The sequence below is a fragment of the Panthera uncia genome, assembly GCF_023721935.1.
Source record: "Panthera uncia isolate 11264 chromosome C1 unlocalized genomic scaffold, Puncia_PCG_1.0 HiC_scaffold_4, whole genome shotgun sequence".
Classification (NCBI taxonomy): Eukaryota; Metazoa; Chordata; class Mammalia; order Carnivora; family Felidae; genus Panthera; species Panthera uncia.
The window spans coordinates 68,982,031-69,004,402 of record NW_026057585.1 but is presented as its reverse complement, the minus strand read 5'-3'; the positions used below and the strand labels follow the sequence as shown (position 1 = coordinate 69,004,402).

Below are 22,372 nucleotides of genomic sequence, written 5' to 3'. Positions count from 1 at the left end.
AGTGAGACATAGTTGGCAACCTTTTGTTTTAGCTTTGAGCCTCATTATTAACTCCCAAAGATTCTTTCCTCTTCCCTTTACCACAGCCATGAACGCAATGGATATATAGTAAATGATTGAGGGGAGAAATTGACATCAACCTGAACCTTCTACTTCCATTTTCATTAGGTATATTTCATCCTTACCAATAATTGTTCCACCTCTAAAATCTTTGTTTTTTTTAAATGTAAGATTAAAAAAATATTTATTTTGAGAGAGAGTGAGCAAGCAAATCAGTGGGGGAGGTACAGAGGGAGAGAGAATCCCAAGCAGGCTCTGCGCTGTCAGCACACAACCTGATGTGGGGCTTGAACTCATGAACTGTGAGATCATGACCTGAGCCGAAACTAAGAGATGGAAGCTTAACTGACTGAGCCACCCAGGTGCCCCTAAAATCTTAGTTTTGAGCTTACCACACTCTGACCTTCACATCATCCTCCATTTTTCTATTTCACACTTCTTTTAGAATGTCCTCTTCAAAAATGGTTCAAGGTCTTTGGAACCTCTAGTTGATGTTTTTTTTTTTAAACCATCTTTTCATTGTCAGTCACCTCATGCTTCGACTTCCCTCCTATTCAACTTAACATTTCATGGGCTATCATAATCATTCCTGTGCATGTACCTCCAGTTTCTTTGCCATTTCCCCTTTCTGGCATATGTGCTTGACTAAATTCCAACCATCATTACGCCAACTCTGGCTATTCTGCACCTGTGTCTAAGCAGCTGAATGTGGCTGGAGAAAAACATGACCATGGTGACATCCCAGTTTGTGATCAGGAACCTCAAAGAGTCTGTCAGCACTGCCACTCAGTCCTATGACATTTCCCTAGTCCATTCACTCTTAAATGATAGTTTAATTTTTCTCCTCAAATCTCCAAAACTCTCTTTGTCCTCTTTACTCTTAGTTGATATCCTTGTTTCCTGTTTAACTGAAGGGAAAAAAAATCCGAAGAGAACTTCCACAAGCTCCCATTATAAATTACCCAACCTACCTGTATCTGTACCCATATTCCATGCCCTCTCTCCTATTGCTATGGATAATCTCTTCCTGTTCTTACCAAGGACAACCCCTACATCAATTAAGAGTTTTCTTCTTGAAATCATTCCTTCATATTCCTGAATCATTAGTTTTTCTTTTCTGTTGTATGCTCTGTATGTTTTGTTCTCATTAATATGGCTATAATATTTATATTATTTTCCATCTTAAAAAAAACTTTATTAATCCTACACTGCTCCTTTTTTCATTTATTCTTTGATTCAACAGTTTTTTGTTTGTTTTCAGTACTCTTGGGATTACAGCAGTGGAAAAGGCAGGCCACAAACCCTGCTTTTATGAAGTGTCTATTCTAGTAGAGGGAATGTCATGTTTGATCTTAGCCAAAAGGCCAAGAAATTATAGTAGAGGGAACATCAGGTAATAAAATAAAATATGTACTATGTTATATGGTGATAAGTACTATGAAAAAATAAAGCAAGGAAGGGGGATAAAGAATGAAGGGGAGAGGGTCAGCTGGGTGGCTCAGTTGGTTAAGTGACTCTTGATTTTGGCTCAGGTCATGATCTCACAGTACATGAGATCAAGCTCTGTGTTGGGTTCTATGTTGGCAGCATGGAGCCTATTTGGGATTCTCTCTCTCTCTGCCCTTTTCCCTTGTTTTCTCTCTCAAAATAAATATTAAAAAAAAAGAAGTTGGGCACCTGGGTGGCTTAGTTGGTTAAGCATCCGACTCTTGATTTCAGCTCAGGTCATGATCTCTGTTTGTGAGATCGAGCCCCACCTTGGGCTCTGTGCTGACATTGCAAAGCCTGCTTGAGATTTTCTCTTTCCCTTTTTCTCTGCCCCTCCTTCCCTCTCTCTCTTTCTTTCAAAATAAATAAACATTTAAAAAAATTTTTAAAAATAAAAATAAGGTAACACGTAGTCATTCCCTTTCCTTCTTTTTTTTCCACCTGGTACTGTTAACGTGTTTGCTGTTTATTGTCATCCTTCCACATTAGAATATATGGTTCATGAGGGCAGGAATTTGGGTCTGTTTTTCTCACTGCTATATTTCCAGCTTCTAAAATTGTGTATAGAACACTAATAATGAAGCAACAGAAAGACAAATAAAGAAACTGATCCCATTCATAATTGCACCAAGAAGCATAAAATACGTAGGAATAAATCTAACCAAAGATGTACAAGATCTGTATGCTGAAAACTATAGAAAGCTTATGAAGGAAATTGAAGAAGATATAAAGAAATGGAAAAACATTCCGTGCTCATGGATTGGAAGTATAAATATTGTCAAAATGTCAATACTACCCAAAGCTATCTACACATTCAATGCAATCCCAATCAAAATTGCACCAGCATTCTTCTCGAAGCTAGAACAAGCAATCCTAAAATTCATATGAACCACAAAAGGCCCCGAATAGCCAAAGTAATTTTGAAGAAGACCAAAGCAGGAGGCATCACAATCCCAGACTTTAGCCTCTACTACAAAGCTGTAATCATCAAGGCAGCATGGTATTGGCACAAAAGCAGACACATAGACCAATGGAATAGAATAGAAACCCCAGAACTAGACCCACAAACGTATGGCCAACTAATCTTTGACAAAGCAGGAAAGAATATCCAATGGAAAAAAGTCTCTTTAACAAATGGTGCTGGGAGAACTGGGCAGCAACATGCAGAAGGATGAAACTAGACCACTTTCTCACACCATTCACAAAAATAAACTCAAAATGGATAAAGGACCTGAATGTGAGACAGGAAACCATCAAAACCCTAGAGGAGAAAGCAGGAAAAGACCTCTCTGACCTCAGCTGCAGCAATTTCTTACTCGACACATCCCAAAGGCAAGGGAATTAAAAGCAAAAATGAACTATTGGGACCTCATGAAGATAAAAAGCTTCTGCACAGCAAAGGAAACAACCAACAAAACTAAAAGGCAACCAACGGAATGGGAAAAGATATTTGCAAATGACATATCAGACAAAGGGCTAGCATCCAAAATCTATAAAGAGCTCACCAAACTCCACACCCAAAAAACAAATAACCCAGTGAAGAAATGGGCAGAAAACATGAATAGACACTTCTCTAAAGAAGACATCCAGATGGCCAACAGGCACATGAACAGATGCTCAACATCGCTCCTCATCAGGGAAATACAAATCAAAACCACACTCAGATATCATCTCACGCCAGTCAGAGTGGCCGAAATGAACAAATCAGGAGACTATAGATGCTGGAGAGGATGTGGAGAAATGGGAACCCTCTTGCACTGTTGGTGGGAATGCAAACTGGTACAGCCACTCTGGAAAACAGTGTGGAGGTTCCTCAAAAAATTAAAAATAGACCTACCCTATGACCCAGCAGTAGCACTGCTAGGAATTTACCCAAGGGATACAGGAGTACTGATGCATAGGGGCACTTGTACCCCAATGTTTACAGCAGCACTCTCAACAATAGCCAAATTATGGAAAGAACCTAAATGTCCATCAACTGATGAATGGATAAAGAAATTGTGGTTTATGTACACAATGGAGTACTACGTGGCAATGAGAAAGAATGAAATATGGCCCTTTGTAGCAACGTGGATGGAACTGGAGAGTGTGATGCTAAGTGAAATAAGCCATACAGAGAAAGACAGATACCATATGTGTTCACTTTTATGTGGATCCTGAGAAACTTAACAGAAACCCATGGGGGAGGGGAAGGGAAAGGGAAAACAAAGAAAAAAAAGGTTAGAGTGGGAGAGAGAGCCAAAGCACAAGAGACTCTTAAAAACTGAGAACAAACTGAGGGTTGATGGGGGGTGGGAGGGAGGGGAGGGTAGGTGATGGGCATTGAAGAGGGCATCTTTTGGGATGAGCACTGGGTGTTGTATGGAAACTAATTTGACAATAAATTTCATATAATAAAATAATAAAATAAAATAAAATTGTGTATAGAAGGTACTCCCCAGATCAGGGAAGTTCTCAGCTATTATTTCTTCAAGTACACCTTCAGCACCTTTCCCTCTCGCTTCCTCCTCTGGAATACCAATTATGTGTAGATTATTTCTCTTTAGTGCATCACTTAGTTCTCTAATTTTCCCCTCATACTCCTGGATTTTTTTCTCTCTCTTCTTCTCAGATGCTTCTTTTTCCGTAATTTTATCTTCTAGTTCCCCTGTTCTCTCCTCTGCCTCTTCAATCCAAGCTGTGGTCGTTTCCATTTTATTTTGCAGCTCATTAATAGCATTTTTAGCTCCTCCTGGCTGTTCCTTAGTCCCTTGATCTCTGTAGCAATAGATTCTCTGCTGTCCTTTATACTGTTTTCAAGCCCAGTGATTAATTTTATGACTATCATTCTAAATTCACTTTCTGTTATATTGTTTAAATCTTTTTTGATCAGTTCGTTAGCTGTCGTTATTTCCTGGAGGTTTTTTTCAGGGGAATTCTTCCGTTTCGTCATTTTGGATGGTCCCTGGAGTGGTGCAGAACTGCAGGGCACTTCCCCAGTGCTGTCTTGAATAACTTGCGTTGGTGAGCGGGGCCACAGTCAGACCTGATGTCTGCCCCCAGCCCACCGCTGGGGCCACAGTCAGACTGGTGTGTGCCTTCTCTTCCCCTCTCCTAGGCGTGGGATTCACTGTGGGGTGGTGTGGCCCGTCTGGGCTACTTGCACACTGCTAGGCTTGTGGTGCTGGGGATCTGGCATATTAGCTGGGGTGGATCGGCAAGGTGCACGGGGGTGGGAGGGGCAGGCTCAGCTCGCTTTTCCTTCCGTTGTCCGCTTTAGGAGGGGCCCTGCGGCACCGGGAGGCAGTCAGACCCGCTGATGGAGGGATGGATCCACAGAAGCACAGTGTTGGGTGTTTGTGCAGTGCAAGCAAGTTCCCTGGCAGGAACCGGTTCCCTTTGGGATTTTGGCTGGGGACTGGGCTAGGGAGATGGCGCTAGTGAGCGCCTTTGTTCCCCGCCAAGCTGAGCTCTGTGGTCCGGGGCTCAACAACTCTCCCTCCCATTGTCCTCCAGCCCTCCTGTTCTCCGAGCAGATCTGTTAACTTATAACCTTCCAGATGTTAAGCCCCGCTTGCTGTCAGAACACGCTCTGTCCGGCCCCTCTGCTTTTGCAAGCCAGACTTGCTTGGCCGGCGGGCCGCCCCTCCACCCTGGCTACCTCCCGCCAGTCCGAGTAGTGCACACTGCCTCTCCGCCCTTCCTACCCTCTTCCGTGGGCCTCTTGTCTACACTTGGCTCCGGAGAATCTGTTCTGCTAGTCTTCTGGCGATTTTCTGGGTTATTTAGGCAGGTGTGGGTGGAATCTAATTGATCCGCAGGAGGCGGTGAGCCCAGCGTCCTCCTATGCCGCCATCTTCCCAGAAGCCCTTAAGTTTTATTTTAGAGAGAGCGAGTGAGCGAGCAAGTGAGGGAGAGTGGCAGAGGGAGGGAGGGAGAGAGAGAGAGAGAGAGGAAGAGTATCTCAAGCAGGCTCCATGTTCAGTGTGGAGCCTGATGTGGGGCTCGATCCCACAACCCTGGGATCTTGCCCTGAGCTGAAATCAAGAGATAGATGCTCAACCGATTGATCTACCTAAGCACCCCTAGCTGTCCCATTTTAACATTGCTACCAGCAATGTGCAAAGGTTCCAGTTTTACATGACCTTTCAACACTTGTTATTTTGGATCAAAAAATTTTTTTAGCCATCTTGTGGATGTAAGTGATCTCTGATTGTACTTTTAAAATTTTTTTAAGTTTTTAAAATTATTTTTATTTCTTAAAGATTTTATTTTAAGTAATCTTTACACCCAGTGTGGGTTTGAACTTACAACCCCGAATCAAGAACCATATGCTCTCCTGACTGAACCAGCTAGGTGCCCTTTATTGTACTTGCTTACGTATGTATGTATGTATGTATGTGTGTATGTATGTAATCTCTACATCCAACATGGAACTTAAAGTCATGACCCCAAGATCAAGATCATTCTCTTCTGATTGAGCTAGACAGGCACCCCTCATTGTGCTTTTTGATTTGCATCTCCCTATAGGCTAATGATGTTGAGCATCTTTTTATGTGCTTGTTGACCATTTGTATATCTTTGTCATAGAAATGTTTATTCAGGTTCTTTGCCCATTTTTAAATTGGGTTGTTTGTTGTTGAGATGTAAGAGTTCTATATTTATTCTGGATACTAGGATATCTAGATATCTGATATCTGACATCTAGAATCTGATATCTTATCAGATATGATTTACAGGTATTTTCTCCCATTTGGTAGGTTGTCTTTCACTTTTTTTTTCTTTTTTTAAGATTTTGTCTTTGGGTTGCCTGGGTGACTCAGTTGGTTGAGCATCCAACTGTTGATTTTGGCTCAGGTCATGATCTCATGGTCGTGAGAGCTCTGACTGAGCCAGCCAGGTGCCCCTGTCTTTTACTTTCTTGCTGGTGACCTTTGCACAAAAGTTTAATTTTGATGGAGTATAATTTACCTTTTTTGTTGTTGTTGTTGTTGCTTGTGATTTTGGTCACATCTGAGAAACTATTGCCATAGCCAAGATCCCCATGAAGATTTACCCCTATGTTTTCGTCTAGGAGTTTTATATGTTTTTAGACCTTATGTTTAGGTGTTTGATCTGTTTTGAGCTATTTTTTGTATATGGTGTGAGGTAAGGGTCTAACTTTATTCTTTTGCATGTGGCTATCCAGTTCTAGCTATGCTTTTTCTTAATTCCTGAGACTGATCCATTTAAGTGAGCCTAACCCATTTATTTATTTTTAAAAAATTTTTAATGTTTTATTTATTTTTTAGAGAGAGGAGAGAGAGAAAGAACAAGTGAGCAAGCAGGTGAATAAGCAGAGAGAGAGGGAGACACAGAATCCGAAGCAGGCTCCAGGCCCTGAGATGTCAGCACAGAGCCCCACGCGGGGCTCGAACTCACAAACTGCAAGATCATGACCTGAGCAGAAGTCGGACACTTAACTGACTGAGCCACCCAGGTGCCCCAGAGCCTAACCAGAGCCTCACTCTTTTGGGGTATGGGTGTGAACTTCTTTGGGCCAGTTATTTTCAGTCTTCAGGGCTAATGGAATTACCTGGAAGGCTTGTTAAAGCAAGGATGGCTGGGCCTGACACCCAGAGTTTCTGATTGAGTAGGGCCTGGAGTCTGCATTTCCAACAAGTTCCCAGGTGATGATGAAAGTGATGCTGCTGGTCTGGAGACCACACTTTGAGGATCAGAACCACTGCTTTAGGCAAAATAGAGTAAAAAAGTAATAAGTATCAGGGTTTTATTTTGCTTAGGTTTGTATTCCTAACATACTTTATGGAACATAGTAGATACTCAAATGTTGTTAAAGTGTTTAGTTTTGAGAGAGAAAGAGAGAGAGCAGAGTGCGTTTGCGCTGAGCAGGGAAGGGGCAGAGAGAGAGGGAGACACAGAATCCAAAGCAGGCTCCAGGATCTGAGCTGTCAGTGTGAAGCCTGCTTGGGATTCTCTCCCTCTCTCTCTCTCTCTTTCTTTCTCTCTCTCTCTCTCTCTCTCTCTCTTGATTCGGGCTGGAACCCATGAACTGTGAGATTATGACCTGAGCTGAAGTCTGAAGCTTAAGTGACTAAGCAACCCAGGGACCCTGCTTTAGATTTTAAAGGAGTAAAATGTTATATTTAAAGGAGTAAAATGTTACAGTTACTTTTAGCATCCGTTCCCTCCCCATTATCATTCCTGAAAGAAACCACTGTTAAAGGTGGTGTGTATTTAAATGCTGCATTAATAAGGAAGGAAAACAATCCATTACTAAAGATATTTATAAGTAAGATGAAGCTGTATTTGTTTTTAACTTTTATATAAATTATATATTACTGTATAAATCTTTTTGCTCTTACTTTTTTAATTTAACATTGGTTTTTGTTTTAGTTTATTTTTGAGAGAGAGAGAGAGTGGGGGAGAGGCAGAGAGAGAGAGAAGGAGAGAGAGAATCCCAAGCAGGCTCCACACTGTCTGCACAGAGCCTGACATGGGGCTTGATCTCATGAAATGTGAGTTCTTGACCTGAGCCTAAATCAACATTTGGATGTGTAACCAACTAAGCTACCCAGACTCTGGTCAATATTTTTTTGAGAATTATCTATGTCATGGATCAGGAGACTTTTTCGGTAAAGGGGCAGATAATAAATATTTTAGGCTTTGTCATACTTTTTCATAACTACTCATTTCTGTTGTAGCATGATAGCATACCTATGATAATATGTAAATGAGTGAATGTGGCTATGTTCCAATAAAACTTTATGTATAGACATTGAAATTGGAATTTAATGTAACTTTTATATTTTTCATATTGAGAATATTTCATGAAATAATGTTCTTTTGATTTGTGTTCTAGCCATTTACAAAATGTAAAAACTACTTTTAGCTTTCTGACTGGACATAACAGGCTATGGTTAGGATTTGGCCTGCCAGCTGAAGTTTGCCAACCTTGATCTATGTTAATACATTTAAATCAGTTTCATTAATTTTTTTAAAAGTTTATTTATTTATTTTGAGAGAGAGAGAGAGAGAACAAGCAGGGGAGGGGCAGAGAGAGAGGGAGAGAGAGAATCCCAAACAGACTCTGTGCTGTCAGCATGGAGACTGATGTGGGGCTCGATCTCACGAACTGTGAGATCATGACCTGAGCTGAAATCAAGAGTAAGACACTTGGGGCACAGGTGGCTCGGTCGGTTGGGCGTCCAGCTTCAGCTCGGGTCATGATCTCACTGCTGGTGGGTTCGAGCCCCGTGTCGGGCTCTGTGCTGACAGCTCGGAGCCTGGAACCTGCTTCAGATTCTGTGTCTCCCCCTCTCTCTGCCCCTCCCATGCTTGTGCTCTGACTCTCTCTGTCTCTCAATAATGAATAAATGTTAAAAAAAAAAAAAAAAAAAAAGAGTAAGACACTTAACTGACTGAGCCACCTAGGCGCTCCAAATCAGTTTCATTAATTTTTAAAGGCTGTATAGCATTCCTTTGAGTAAATGACAGTTTATCCATTCTTATAATAATGGACCCTTAAGTTATTTCCATTTTCCCTATTATAGTGCTGCAGTAAATATCCTTGTACTTATCTCCTTGTGCCCATGTACAGGAATTTCTCTTGCTGGATATTATTGCCAAATTGTTTTCTACAGTGATTGTACCAATTTTTACTTTGACCAGTGATGTTTCTCTATGTCTTTGCCAACTCTTGGTTTTATCAGGTTATTATGGTAATAATATTATGGTAATAATATGGTAATAATATTATGGTAATAATACTTCTGGTAATTTGTTAGGTTTGGATGACTTGTCAGTGTTTTAAATATATTTCCCTAATTGCTAGTGAATTTTATTTATTATTTGGATTTATTGTCTTGTGACTTTCTTATCCATATACTTTCTTGTTTTTCTTATAACTCTTTCGTTTTATTTTTCTTATTGTTATGAGTTCTTTATTAATGTAATTTAAATATAATAGGAGAAAAAACAATTTGGACTAGGTGTGAATTCTCTCAGTAGCTTAGTAGATTTGAATATGAAATGAGGATAAGAATGTCTGCTTTGGGGGCACCTGGATTGCTCAGTCGATTAAGCATCTGGCTCTTGGTTTTGGCTCAGGTCATGATCTCATGGTTTGTGAGTTTGAGCCTGACATTGTGCTCTGTACCAACACTGTGGAGCCTACTTGGGATTCTCTCCCTCTCCCTCTCCCTCTCCCTCTCCCTCTCCCTCTCCCCCTTCTGTTCTCTCTCTCTCTCTCTCTCTCTCTGAAAATAAATAAATAAACTTAAAAAAGTTTTTTAAAAAAGAATGTCTGTTTTGGAGTGTTGTTTTTGTTGTCAAATCAAGATTTAGAATTTCTCATTTGTACTGGATCTCACTAAATGTTTCTATGTTTATTATTGTGCTTGTTTTTTGTCACTGCTCTAACTTTATGTGTGGCAAAATATTCCCTTACTTTTGCAGCAGGCCACTTGTTTTGTGATTTTTTTTCCTTTCCTCTTTTTCTTTTTTAGCCTTTTTATTGTAAAATATAAGAAGCACAGAAAAGCAGTCAAAACAAATGTATAACTTAATGAATTGTAAGATGAACACCCTTACAAACTATTACCCAGATCAAGAAAAACAGTTTTGCCACCCATTCTATAAATGTGTCCCATCTCAATCATAGCCCCACCTTCCCTTCAAAAGTAATAACTGTCCTGACTTAAAAAGTAATAATTTGCTTGCATTTCCTTGTAAGTTTGCATCTAAAACATTACATTTTAGTCCTGCCCCTTTAAAAACATGAGATAGGGGTGCCTGGGTGGCTTAGTGCCTTGGGCATTGGACTTTTGATTTTGGCTCAGGTCATGATCTCACAGGTTTAGGAGTTCGAGCTCCACTTTCAGCAGAGAGCCTGTTTGGGACTCTCTCCCTCTCTCTGCCCCTCCCTTGCTTGTGTTCTCTCTCTCTCTCAAAATAAATAAAAACACTAGATATGTTTATTTTTTTAAAGTTTATCCATTTTGAGAGAGAGCGTGTATGTGCATGCACCTGCGCACGCGTGTGAGCCCAAGCGGGGGAGGGTCACAGAGAGAGGGACAGAGAATCCCAACCAGGCTACCTACTGTTAGCACGGAGCTGGATGCGTGGGTTCTATCCCAGGAACAGTAAGATCATGACCTGACCCGAAATCAAGAGTCGGATGCTTAATCGACTGAGCCACCCAGGTGCCGCAACACAAGATATGTCTTAAATCTTTTTTAATCTGTAGCTTTCCCTTCCATGTCTTCCTTTTCCTTAAAATTTATACGTAGAAATATCTGGGGCATTTGACCTGTAGGTTTCCTACTATATAACCATGATGCATTTCAAAATGTTTCCGTATCCTTTGTATTTCCTGCAAATTACAGCTGGATACAGAAGCTTCATCCAGCCTCAGGTTTAATTCCTTTGGCAAAATTATAGATGGTTGTGTGGTCTTTCAACAGTAGGTGTGTAATCTCTGCTGCTTACTCTTTGATTTTAGCAGTTTTGATGCTCAGTGCCAAGATTCAGTAATTGGGAGTTGCAAAATGGTGATACAATTCTATCATTTTGTTTTCAATTATTAACTGGAATAACATTTTGAGGAGATGCTTCCCCTCATCTACTATTTAGTTCCCAGTGGTATAGTACATGTAAGAAAGGCTTGATTCTTTCCTTTTAAGTTTGCCTGATTTTTAAGGTAATTAGTTCCCTGTCATCTTATTATTCATGTGGTTAGGCATTTAAACCTTTTTTTTTTAAGTTTATTTATTTATTTTTGAGAGAGACTGAGAGCTCAAGTGGGGAAGGGGCAGAGAAAGGGGCACAGAGGATCCGAAGCAGGCTTTCTGAGCCCAAGTCAGAGGCTTAACTGACTGATCCACCCCGGTCAGGCATTTAAATGTACAGCATCTGATGGTTTTCTTGTACTAATTGAATCTCAGATTGTCCTCTTGTCTAGAAACAATTGGTTTCTTAGTCTTTTGGACCTGATCCTAATAGTTTTGATAGTTTTTTTGCAATCTCATGGGTCAAACTGTTCCGGGCTCATTTTCCACCTTAGACCTGGAATTAGCTGTTTTTCTAAGAACTCTTGGTTTCTTTTAATGGGAAATGGTATTTTAGAACAACTGCAAACTATATCTTAAGGATACTCTTTGCTATTATGTTGGTCATTGTTTCTAAACTTGTCAGTGGAGAGTTAAATACATAAACTACTTGTCAATTAACAGTGTATTTGCAAAGGACTACTCAGATTTTTAAAAAAACTTAATCTCCTGTATATTACATCAGTATTTTCTCTATTTCCTACCTCGAATCATATTCCCAAAGACTCACGGTGTGAAAGAATTAAGTATTGGAGAATGTTATCAAAAAGACATGACTGCAGATGGACCTGGGCTCTGGGAGGCTCCTCACCCCTCCCCTGTCCTTGGAAATAGGTTCCACTTGCCTTTCCTGCTCCCAGAGGCTTCTTCAAGGACATAGCCTTGAGATAGTGATGTAGTATTGAAAACACCTGCATGGTATACACGACTGCACCTAGTTAAGGCCTCTTTATAAACCAAGATCTGGTGGGCAGGTGTGGAGATCTATTTGTCTTGCTGCTGCCCAAGGCAAGTCTTGTTATGTAAGTTTCCTTTGGTTATTAATACTGCCACCTACCAACTTGGAGTGGCCTGCCTCTTTCTTTTGTCTCTCCCTACCCCTGAAACAGGGGCCACTTTCAGATTACAGCCGGGAAGCTTCTGAGAGTGTTTTGAACCAACAATTAGAATATCCAGTAATTATGCATTTGCTTTGTCCTACATAAATATATGTCTCTAAAGGCAATTCTAATGTACTACCATAAATGATTAATGAGAACTGTTAAATTTTTTTTGTATATGCTGTCTCCACCTTCCCCTTCCATCTTGTGGTTGAAAATGTGTATCTACATTTTCAAATTATATAGCCATTATATACTGTACTCTCCCTTTGAATGTACATTTATTCATTTTACAAGTGACTGCATATTTAATGCTAATCACATGCTGATATTGCTCTAATTATTTTGATTGTGTAAATCTTGTTTTCTGGTAGATTCCTTAGGAAGGGCCTCTTGGAACAATATTCTCTAATTATTTTTATATTGGTAACAGTTTTCCTGTGCCCTTTACCTTGAAGGTTAGTTATCCTGGATATAAAATCCTTGGCTCACATTGTCTTTCCTTGAGTATCATATATGCAACCCTGTTTTTCTTTCATGCATTGTTTTTCCGATTTTCTTTCATTTGTACATTTGAACATATTTAAGAAAGGGATTTAAAGTTTACTACTAGGTCTAAATGCTGGGTTTCCTCAGACGTGGTTTCTGTTATTTTGATTCTTTGAATGGTCCATACTTTCTCATTTCTTTGTAGGTCTTGTGATTTTTTTGTTGTTGAAAAATGGACATTTGAATGTTGATAACTCTGGAAATCACTTCCCCTTTCTCCAGAGTTTGTTGTTTTAGGTTGTTGAAGGCTGTAGTTGTCCATTTTTCTAGTGAGTTTTCCCAACATTTATTTTTTATTTATTTTTGCAGAAATTATATTCCTTGGTCTGTGTATACTGTGGTACTGTACTGTGGTACTGAAGTCTCTGTTCCTTAGCTTGTGTTTAGATAGAGATTTCCTTGATCACCAGAATCTAAATAAACAAACCTACCTCCTATAGGGTCTTTGCAAACCACTCTCCTATATGGACTTTTTGTTTAGCTAGACTTATAGTGAGCATAGGGATCAGCCTGAAATGAAAGCTTAGAGTCTTTTCAGGTCTTTCTTGAGCATGCATTTTGCGTTGCACTTTCTATTATTATTATTATTATTATTTTTTTAAGTGTATTTATTTAAGTAATCTCTACAGTCAATGTGGGGCTTGAGTTTACAGCCCTGAAATGAAAGGCCTAAGCTCTTCCGACTGAACGAGCCAGGTGCCCCTACCTTGGACTTTCTAAATTACCCTATTTTGATTGCACAAATTTTCCAAAGAAACTCTCCCTTTTTCCTCCCAGGCTTTAGGCAGTCTGTTTTATGTCTCACCTTTAATCTTTTGGTCCACGTGGCTCTGGGTGGTCGGATCACCTTACAGTGTTTTTGAGCAAAGCCTCCTGCTTTTCTGCCTTGAGCAGATTCTGAGTTAGGTGAAATAAAGGAGTGCCTTGTGTCAGTCTTTCTGGCAGCCCCCAGACAAGTGAGAACAGCTATAAACAATAATTTGCAAACAAGATTTGTTCTGCTCCTTCTAGAATCGGGGACCAAGGTCCCGCACTAGGACCACCAGCTGATGTCTTCACACTGCTTTAACATCAAGAAGTGGGTGGGCAGGGGCACATAAAAATGCCACAAAGCATTCCTACCATTTTTAAGTTTACTTCTTGATTCAGCATTTTCTTGACTGTAAACCTTTGACTGTTTTCCAGAATTCTGACAAAGGTGGTTCTGATAGTTTCTGCTTGTTTTCCAGTTGTTTCTCTGGGGAGATGTTAGCTTGCAACTGTGCGGTTTTGTTTTGCTTTGTTTTGTTTTAGAGAGAGAGCGAGCACGTGCATGAGTGGGGGAGAGGGAGAGAGAGAATACCAAATAGGTTCCATTTGCAGCATGGAGCCTGATGAGGGACTTGATCCAACGACTCTGGGATCATGACCAGAGCTGAAATCAGTTAGACACTCAACTGACTGAGGCACCCAGGCGCCCCCCCGCCTTTTTTTTTTTGTGCTGACATTACTTCTCATTTGATTTTAATTTTTGTTTCCCTAATGATAAATCATATTGATGATGGTTTTGTATATTCTTTTGCTGTAGTTGCCTCTTGTTTGTTGAAGTGTCTGTTCAGTCTTTTTTTCATTTTTAATTGGCTTGTGTGTTATTGAATTGTGTAAGACCTTTCTATATAGTGAATGCCAGTCCTTTCTAACATGTGTTTTGCAAATGATTTTTCCTTGTGTGTGATTTGTTTTCATTTTTTTAAACAGTATCTTTTGAAGAGGAGTAGTTTTTAAATTTGGTGAAGTCCAATTTATAACTTTGTTCTTTTTAAACTTGTGTTTTGTATCTTATCTACGAACTCTAAAACTTACAAAAATTTACTCTTAAGTTTTATTGTTTTAGGTTTTACAGTTTGATTCATGATCCATTTAGAGTTAATTTATGTCTGTGTTTGATATGCTTGGGGTATGGGTCAAAGTTCATTATAGATAGATAATCAAGCAAAGGTTTTTTGATAGGGATTAAGAGGATGGACTTTGATTAGTGTGGCACCTGGATTTGACTCTCGTTGGGTAGATCAGGAAGAATCTGCCACGAGGTATAGAATTCTCTTTACCTACTGGATTACCAGTCATTTGGGATAAGACAACTCCCAATGAGAGTTAATCCAGGTTTTTAGTCTGGTACAAATGTTTTTAGTTGTGTAGACTACAGTTTTTCAGCTGTGAATCCTTTCCTTTGAATCCTATCCTAATAGCATAGTACAGTGTAAGCACAACACTAGCGTTGTGGGTAAAGTTAGTGTGAGATTTGCTTTGGTATTGTGGAGGAGGGAGATGGTTTTGAGCCAAAAGAGAGAAGTCTCTGTGAGGGCTCCCAGGGCAACAAGCAAAATGGGCACAACTCAGTACTCATAATTAAAAAAGAAAGCAAGAAGCTCCTAGAGTTGGGAAGAAAATGTAGAGATTGTGTAGTCAAGCAATTTTCAGCCCTTTTTTTTTGGACAGTTGGACTTTACCTGGCATATGTTAGATGTGTTATTGTTATAATGTTATATAAATAAATATAGGTTATGTGTAATTTCTGGGATGCTTGCTATAATTCTGCCTTTTAAAATTTTCACTGAAGAATGTTGTAATACAGGTGAATTGACTTTATTGTAGAGTTTACCAAGAACCTGCTTTCATTTAATTAAAGTGGTTGCAAACTTGAGTACTTTATTTAAATTTTAAGTAATTTGTGATACAGTCCTCACAACTGATTGGTATATTTGTGTGTTGGTGGGATCATGTTGAAAGTTTTTGACCTAGTCTGGTGGTTCTCAAACTTTCATGTGCTTCAGAATCACCTGGAGAGCTTGCTAAAACATGGATTGCTGGTCCCCTCTGTCAGAATTTCTGATTTTGTAGGTCTGAGGTGAAGCCTGAGATTTTGCATTTTTTAGCAAGGTCACAGGTCATGCTGGTGCTGTTGGTATGGGGGACCACATTTTGAGAATTACTGCTTTGGGTCAGCTTTCACCTTTTTCAGTATTTCTGGTGGCACAGTCCATTCCTTTTTAAGGTGGCCTGTTGACTGTTAGATAGCTCTTCCTTCTTCTTCTTCTTTTTTTAAAGTTTATTTATTTTGAGAGAGAGAATTTGAGAGCGGGAAAGAGGCAGAGAGAGAGAGGGAGAGAGAGAGAATCCCAAGCGGGCTCTGTGCTGTCAGCTCAGTGCCTGATGCAGGGCTTGAACTCACAAACTGAGATCATGACCTGAGCCGAAATCAAGAGTTGGGACAGTAGCCAACTGAGCCACCCAGGTGCCCCTAGACAGCTCTTCCTTCTAACTAAACCTACTTTATCTGTTAATTTCATCCATTAGTTCTAATTCTGTCCTCAGAAGTTAGAAATTTCCTGTAATGTAAGAAATAGCACTCATGTAGAGAGTTACTCATGTCTCCTTTGTTTTCTTTCTTTCAGGTTAAATGTTTATAGTTCCCCTAATAGTTATTGGAAAAGTACTATGATCTGTAGTTAATGCTAATATTTACTATTGTCAGAGCAGTGTTTTATTTGTAAATTGTTTCTCCTTCTGTATTCCGTGTCTTGATTAGCATACTACCCAAGCCAGAAGCCTCTAAGTCTTCCTAGACTCTTTCCCCTCCTTAACTCCCTAATTTGCTTAAGAATCATTTGATTGTAAACACTATAAAAACCAATTTAATCTAGTTTGAGCCGAAAGGAAGAGTTTAAAGGGTATAATGGATCCCATAGAACCTGAAAACATGCAGCTTGGATGGATCTCATAAGTGACTAGAATGGAAACTAGAGAACTATATGAAGTTATTATGGAAATTAGTAAGGAAGTTCTACCTCCTATACACTTTTTCTTTCTCTGTTGGATTATATGTGATTTTGTATTATTTGCTTCATTCTATCCTGTCCCTTAATGACTTCTTGGGTAAATTTAGTTTTAAAAAGTCCAGGCTAGTTGATTCCATTCATATAAAGATTTCGTATTTATTAATTTTTTTAAAAAAAGTTTATTTTTGAGAGAGAGTGTGAGCAGGGGAGGGGCAAAATTAGAGTGAGAGGGAGAGCAAGAATCCTAACCAGGCTCCATATTGTCAGCACAGAGCCTGAGTGAGGCAGGGCTTGATCCTACGAACCCTGAGATCATGACCTGAGCTGAAATCCAGAGTCAGATGATTAAACGACTGAGTCACCCAGGTGCCCCAAGTTTTTCACTTTATATAATCTATTCTGTTGGAAGCCTGGGTAGTGCTTGGAAGGGAACACAGTGGGCTTTTTGGGGTGCTTGGTTATGTCTTTTTTTTTTTTTTTTTAAATATATATCTTGATACAGGTTACATAGGTATGTTTAATTTGTGAAAATTCATTGAGTTATATGCTTGGATATGTGTACTTTTCTGAAATGACTAATATACTTCAGTAAAAAGAAAAAAAAAGACATACTAATTTAAAAGTTAAATTTCAGGGGCTCCTGGCTTGCTCAGTTGGTGGAAATGCGACTCTTGATCTCCGGGTTCTGAGTTTGAGCCCCACACTGGGTGTAGAGATTACTTAAAAATAAAATTGTTTAAAAATTAAATTTCTTATCCAATTTAATTTATATTTGCTTCCCTTTGCAAGGTTTTGACAGGTGAGACTTGGAATAAGAAGGGATGTGATATACTTTTATTTATTTTTTTCTGTTTTCTGGCTTTTTTTTTTTTTCTCTATGGTATATTATGATAGGGAATAGGGAGATTGAAAAGGCTAGGACTTGCTCTTAATTGGTGCTGCTCTAGTCCTGTATTCGTTGTTGTTCCTTTTCTGGCTAAGACTAATTGCTCATCCATACAGTGTAGCAGGCATCCCAGTGCTGGCTTCCTGATGTAGTTGGTTTGTAAGTTATTTTGGGGATGAGTCCTTTCCCTCTCCCTATTGTCTTCATTTAGGATATTACTTCAGCTTGATATCTTCCAATGCTTCCTTACTCCACCTAAAGCTGCATGCTGGGGTATTGCCTCTGTGAGTGGCCGGCCTTTTTTGGTTGGTTATCAGCATTAGTGCCCAAACCCTGCTTCCTTCCATGCTTTCTCCTTGATGCATAGGTAGTATTTCATCCTTAACACACCCGATGGTGGGAATATACAGTGCTATCTTGCTGTCTTCTCTTTTTGTATTAGTTACTGCTTCCAGTTTCCCTTTCTCCCTGCTAACTTCTGTTATAGTTATCTTGACACACCATTTGCTTTAATGATACAGTGCCTAAATATCCCTCTTCATAATTTTATCCATTTACTACCAATTTAAAAATACTGTTTCCTTGTTTCTTTATTTTTATTTAACTTACTCTTATTTTTATTTTTATTTAACTGTTATTTTTATTTAACTTTTTTTATTTTGGGGCATTTGTAAATTATATTCTGGATAGGCACCACCAACCAGTATTATGTTTGTGAACATGTTTGTGAACCCACCAATCACAGTGTATGTCCTTATAGGTTTTTATTTTTTTTAAATCTGAAGAAGGTTGGCATTTTCCCATTCTCCCCGCCCTGTGGCTTTTACTAGTTGTTTGAGTCTTATTCTTCAAATGGCAGGTAACATAGATTGTAGTTATTTCTTATGTTTCTCATTTTGTCTTTGTCCTGTCCATATCACTTTGATGTGCTAATTACCTGTATTTGTTTTAGTTTCTTTCATTGAAATGTGAAAGATATGTCTCATTTGCCTTATTTTTTTAAAAATAGTTTCTCTTTCAATGCTGCCAATGAGGTGGATGTTTGCTTCAAAATGTCTGAATCTTGAAGAGAGTTGACATTGCTTACTGAGTGAAGAGGAACAGGCATTGGGATGGAGCAGGATGAGCTGGATTAAAATACAGACAAATGGGAGGAGGCTCTGTCAATGTTTCATATTATCTGTATTTTCTCCGTGGTACTTTAAAAATTTTTCAAAAAATTTTTGAGAGTGTGTGTGAGCTGGGGAGGGGGCAGAGGGAGAGAGAGAGAGAATCCCAAGCAGGCTCCATGCCCAGTGTGGAGCCTCACGTGGGACTCTATTCCATGACCCTGCGATCATGCCCTGAGCCGAAATCAAGAGTTGGATGGTCAACTGACTGACCACCCAGGCACCCCTCTCCATAGTACTATTATGCTTTTTCATTGAAACATGTATTCAGCTCCTATTTGACCTATAAAGAAATCTCTATATCTTATTTTAGCATTAATTGAATGTTAGAGGCATTTCTAACCTTGTATATCAGGTAAAGGAAGGTCTGCTATTTATGTTTTTTTTAAAAACTAAAATATGCTTTTCTTTACTGGATATATAGGAAGAGTGAATAGAAGGAGGAAAATAAATAAACATAACTAGACATGTACTCATTATGAATAATACATCCTGTCAAAATGTCTTAACGTGTCATCTTGTGAGCCTTCCCCCCCCGTTTTTTCTTTGGCATTTTATTATTTATTTATTTATTTTTATTTATTTTATTTTTTAAAGTTTATTTACTTAGTGTGAGTGGGGGAGGGGCAGAGAGAGAGGGAAAGAGGGAGAATCTCAAGCAGGCTCCACCCCACCAGCGCAGAGCCTGATGCGGGGCTTGAACCCACAAACAGTGGGATCATGACCTGAGCCGAAGTCAAGAGTCGGATGCTTAACTGACTGAGCCACCTAAGCATCCCTTCATTTGCATTTATAATCAGTGTCCTGTAGCCTTCATAGCATACCCAAATAGCTTTTACTAAGAAATATGTTTTTGGCTTTAGCTGTTGATCAGGAAGTATAAAATGCTGGCACTATTTAACTGTAATGAATGATTAATATAAAGTCCTTATACTTTCAGAAAAGACCTTAAAGACTTTATATTTTACCTTTTTTTCTTTGAAGGAAAAAACTGGACTTAGTCCCCTGCTTTTCAGGAAGCTCAGTAATCCTGACCTGTTTTCATCCACTGGAAAAGCTAAACTTCAACGACAACTTAGTCAGGATGACTGTAAGTTACGGAGAGGAAGCCTGGCCAGTTCTCTGTCAGGTGAGTAGCTAAATTTTTTTTTTTTTTTTTAAAGCTTTTATTTATTTATTTTGAGAGAGAGAGAGAGGGAGAATCCCAGGCAGGCTCTGCACCACCGGTGCAGAGCTCCAAGTGGGTCTCAAATTCATGAAGTGTGAGATCATGACTTGAGTCATATGCTTAACCAACTGAACCTCCCAGGAGCCTCTCTAAATTTGTTTTTTAAGAAATATGGGACTGTGTTGTCAATATTTAACAGTATATCAGTTGACTTGTCATCTTCTCTGGTGGTAGTTTTGTATAAAACACTCAAGGGTAAGGCTGTCTTCCTCTCTTTACTAGTTCCTGGTGGTGTCTCTGAATGGTAGCCTCCTGGGCCTCTTAGTTATCTCCTAGTTGACCACTGTCACTGGTTATTCTCTTTGAATTTGACTTCTGCTTTCTGCTCACTTCTGTAGACTTTACATCCTTTGCTTCTTCTGATTTTCTTTCTTTCTTTCTTTCTTTCTTTTTTTAAGTTTACTTATTTTGAGAGAGAGAATGGGGAAGGGGCAATGAGAGAGGGAGAGAGAAAATCCCAAGCAGGCTCTGCACTGCCAGTGCAGAGCCCGACGTGGGGCTTGAACTCATGAACTGCTGTATCATGACCTGAGCAAAACCAAGAGTCAGATGTTTATCTGACTGAGCCATCCAGGCACTCCTTTTGATTTTCTGCCCCCACCCCCATTTTCAAAATCCTTTCCAAAGCCGGTAGTGCCTCCCTACCTTCCCCATTGAAAAGTCTTTAAAAAATTCAAGAGGAAGAAATGATACAAGGAAGTTATAGTCCAAGTGGGAAACCATTAAAATGTGACATAATTTTAAGAAATCAATAGAATATTAAAAGAGAATCTGGCCTCAGTTAAAAATACTAGATTAATAGAGAAGAAACCCCACCATACTTCTTGGCCTAATAGTAAATGGTTTTAAATTTCTTTTTATTTTTGCCCCATTTCAGGGCTATTTTCTTGGCTTTATCTTTGCACTTTTTTATTGGAATTGTTATTTTGCCAGGCATGTATTTAATCACATAAAGCCATTTTTTTGGTTCTTTTCATAGCAGAATGCTATGAATATAAGGATGTGTTACCTTCTCAATTTTGTATGAGTAAACAGAATTTTGAGTTTTGTATCAAAAATTTTTTTTAAAGTTTTGTTTCTGAATCAGCTCTTTCTTTTGAGCACCTAACAACCAGAATCCATCACTCTGCTCTGAGATCCCATATCCCTTCTATCCTGTGAGGGGATTGTCTGGCTGCTGGGTGGTACAATATGGGAATGTGGTTGTGTTTGCCTATAGATTTTCAGTTAATCTGAGTTCAGCTTTATGTCTTAACTTTATATCTTCTTTAGTATCTTGTATCTCTGAATACTGAACTTATCTGAGATTTTGCAGGGTAGCCTCATATGTGATTTAACTGCAATTTCCTTTATGCTTATTATACCTTATGTCTTTCTTTGCCCAGTTCCATTGGTTATGATTCACCTATCTGCTTTAGATTTTCCCCAAATTTTATTCATTTCCTTAGTCAATCCCCCTCCCTCATTATAGCCTTTGTTTGTTTGTATATTTTACTTCTTTATTTTCATTTACTGTCCTTGGTGACCAAAGATAAAAGTATGTCCTCAGTCAGCCATCTTTAACTGGGATTATTTTACACATTAGCCTTTTGAATCCTTGTAAGAATAATTATAATTTTTAAGTTTCTTCTGAGTTCTTTCTTTACTAAAAGGCCAGTTGCTCCATTTGTTCATATTGTTCCTTCTTACGTTGTTTGTTTTCCTCAAATTCTTGGCAAACCTTGGTATGCTTCAAGCCCAGACTTGTATATATCCAAATGGGTTTCTTTTGCAAATGTATAAGCCTTTCCCCAGTAAGCCCTTATTTTGAAGGGAGATAGGGCTATGATACTAGCCTTTGTATATGTGGATAGGGTAAGTCAATGATCTCTTTCCTTTAGAATATATAGATGAGGAGTAGGCAGGTCATCTGGAGAACATGGCAACATTTGCAGAAGGAAGGAAAGAAGGCAGGCAGTCTCTACTCTGGCCTTATGGAAGTTTTGAATAGAAAACCATTCTTACTTTTTGTAGAGGGTTTTATGGAAAGGCTTTTTGGTAAAGCATACATTTGAGAACAGACTTGAAAGATAACTAGATTTTTAAAAAACATTGCATGTTTCTGATTAAAAAAGTAAATATACCATAGGGTACCTGGGTGGCTCAGTTGGTTGAGTCTCCAATTCTTGATTTCAGCTCAGGTCATGATCTCATGGTTTGTGGGATTGAGCCCTGTGTTGATCTCTGTGCTGAGCATGGAGCCTGTTTGGGCTTCTCTTTTTCTCTCCCTCTGCCGTTCCCCAGTTTACACACACACACACACACACACACACACACACACACACACACACTCTCTCTCTCTCTCTCTCTCTCTCTCTCTGTCTCTCTCAAAATAAAATAAATCTTTAAAAAAAAGTAGATATACCAGTAATAAAAAATTTGTGTTCAAAGACCTGCATTATTATCAAAGTGAAAAGTTCTTCTTAGTCTTCTATCTCCCTCTCTCCA

General features: G+C 39.1%; 2 protein-coding genes across 5 annotated transcripts in view; both read left to right on the top strand.

The window, feature by feature from the left end:
• The window catches only part of TMEM69 (transmembrane protein 69), a 145,172-nt gene extending 135,488 nt beyond the window's left edge, over positions 1-9,684 (top strand). Inside the window, exon 3 of the transcript XR_007455040.1 lies at positions 9,637-9,684. The gene's annotated coding sequence lies outside the window, so the exon portion shown is untranslated. The remainder of the gene's footprint in view (positions 1-9,636) is intronic.
• Positions 1-22,372, top strand: part of MAST2 (microtubule associated serine/threonine kinase 2) — a 219,378-nt gene that overhangs the window by 6,474 nt on the left and 190,532 nt on the right. For all 4 annotated transcript variants that reach the window (XM_049618614.1, XM_049618612.1, XM_049618611.1 and 1 more), the window contains exon 2: positions 19,642-19,786. In XM_049618614.1, the coding sequence (XP_049474571.1) occupies positions 19,642-19,786 (145 nt within the window). The remainder of the gene's footprint in view (positions 1-19,641; positions 19,787-22,372) is intronic.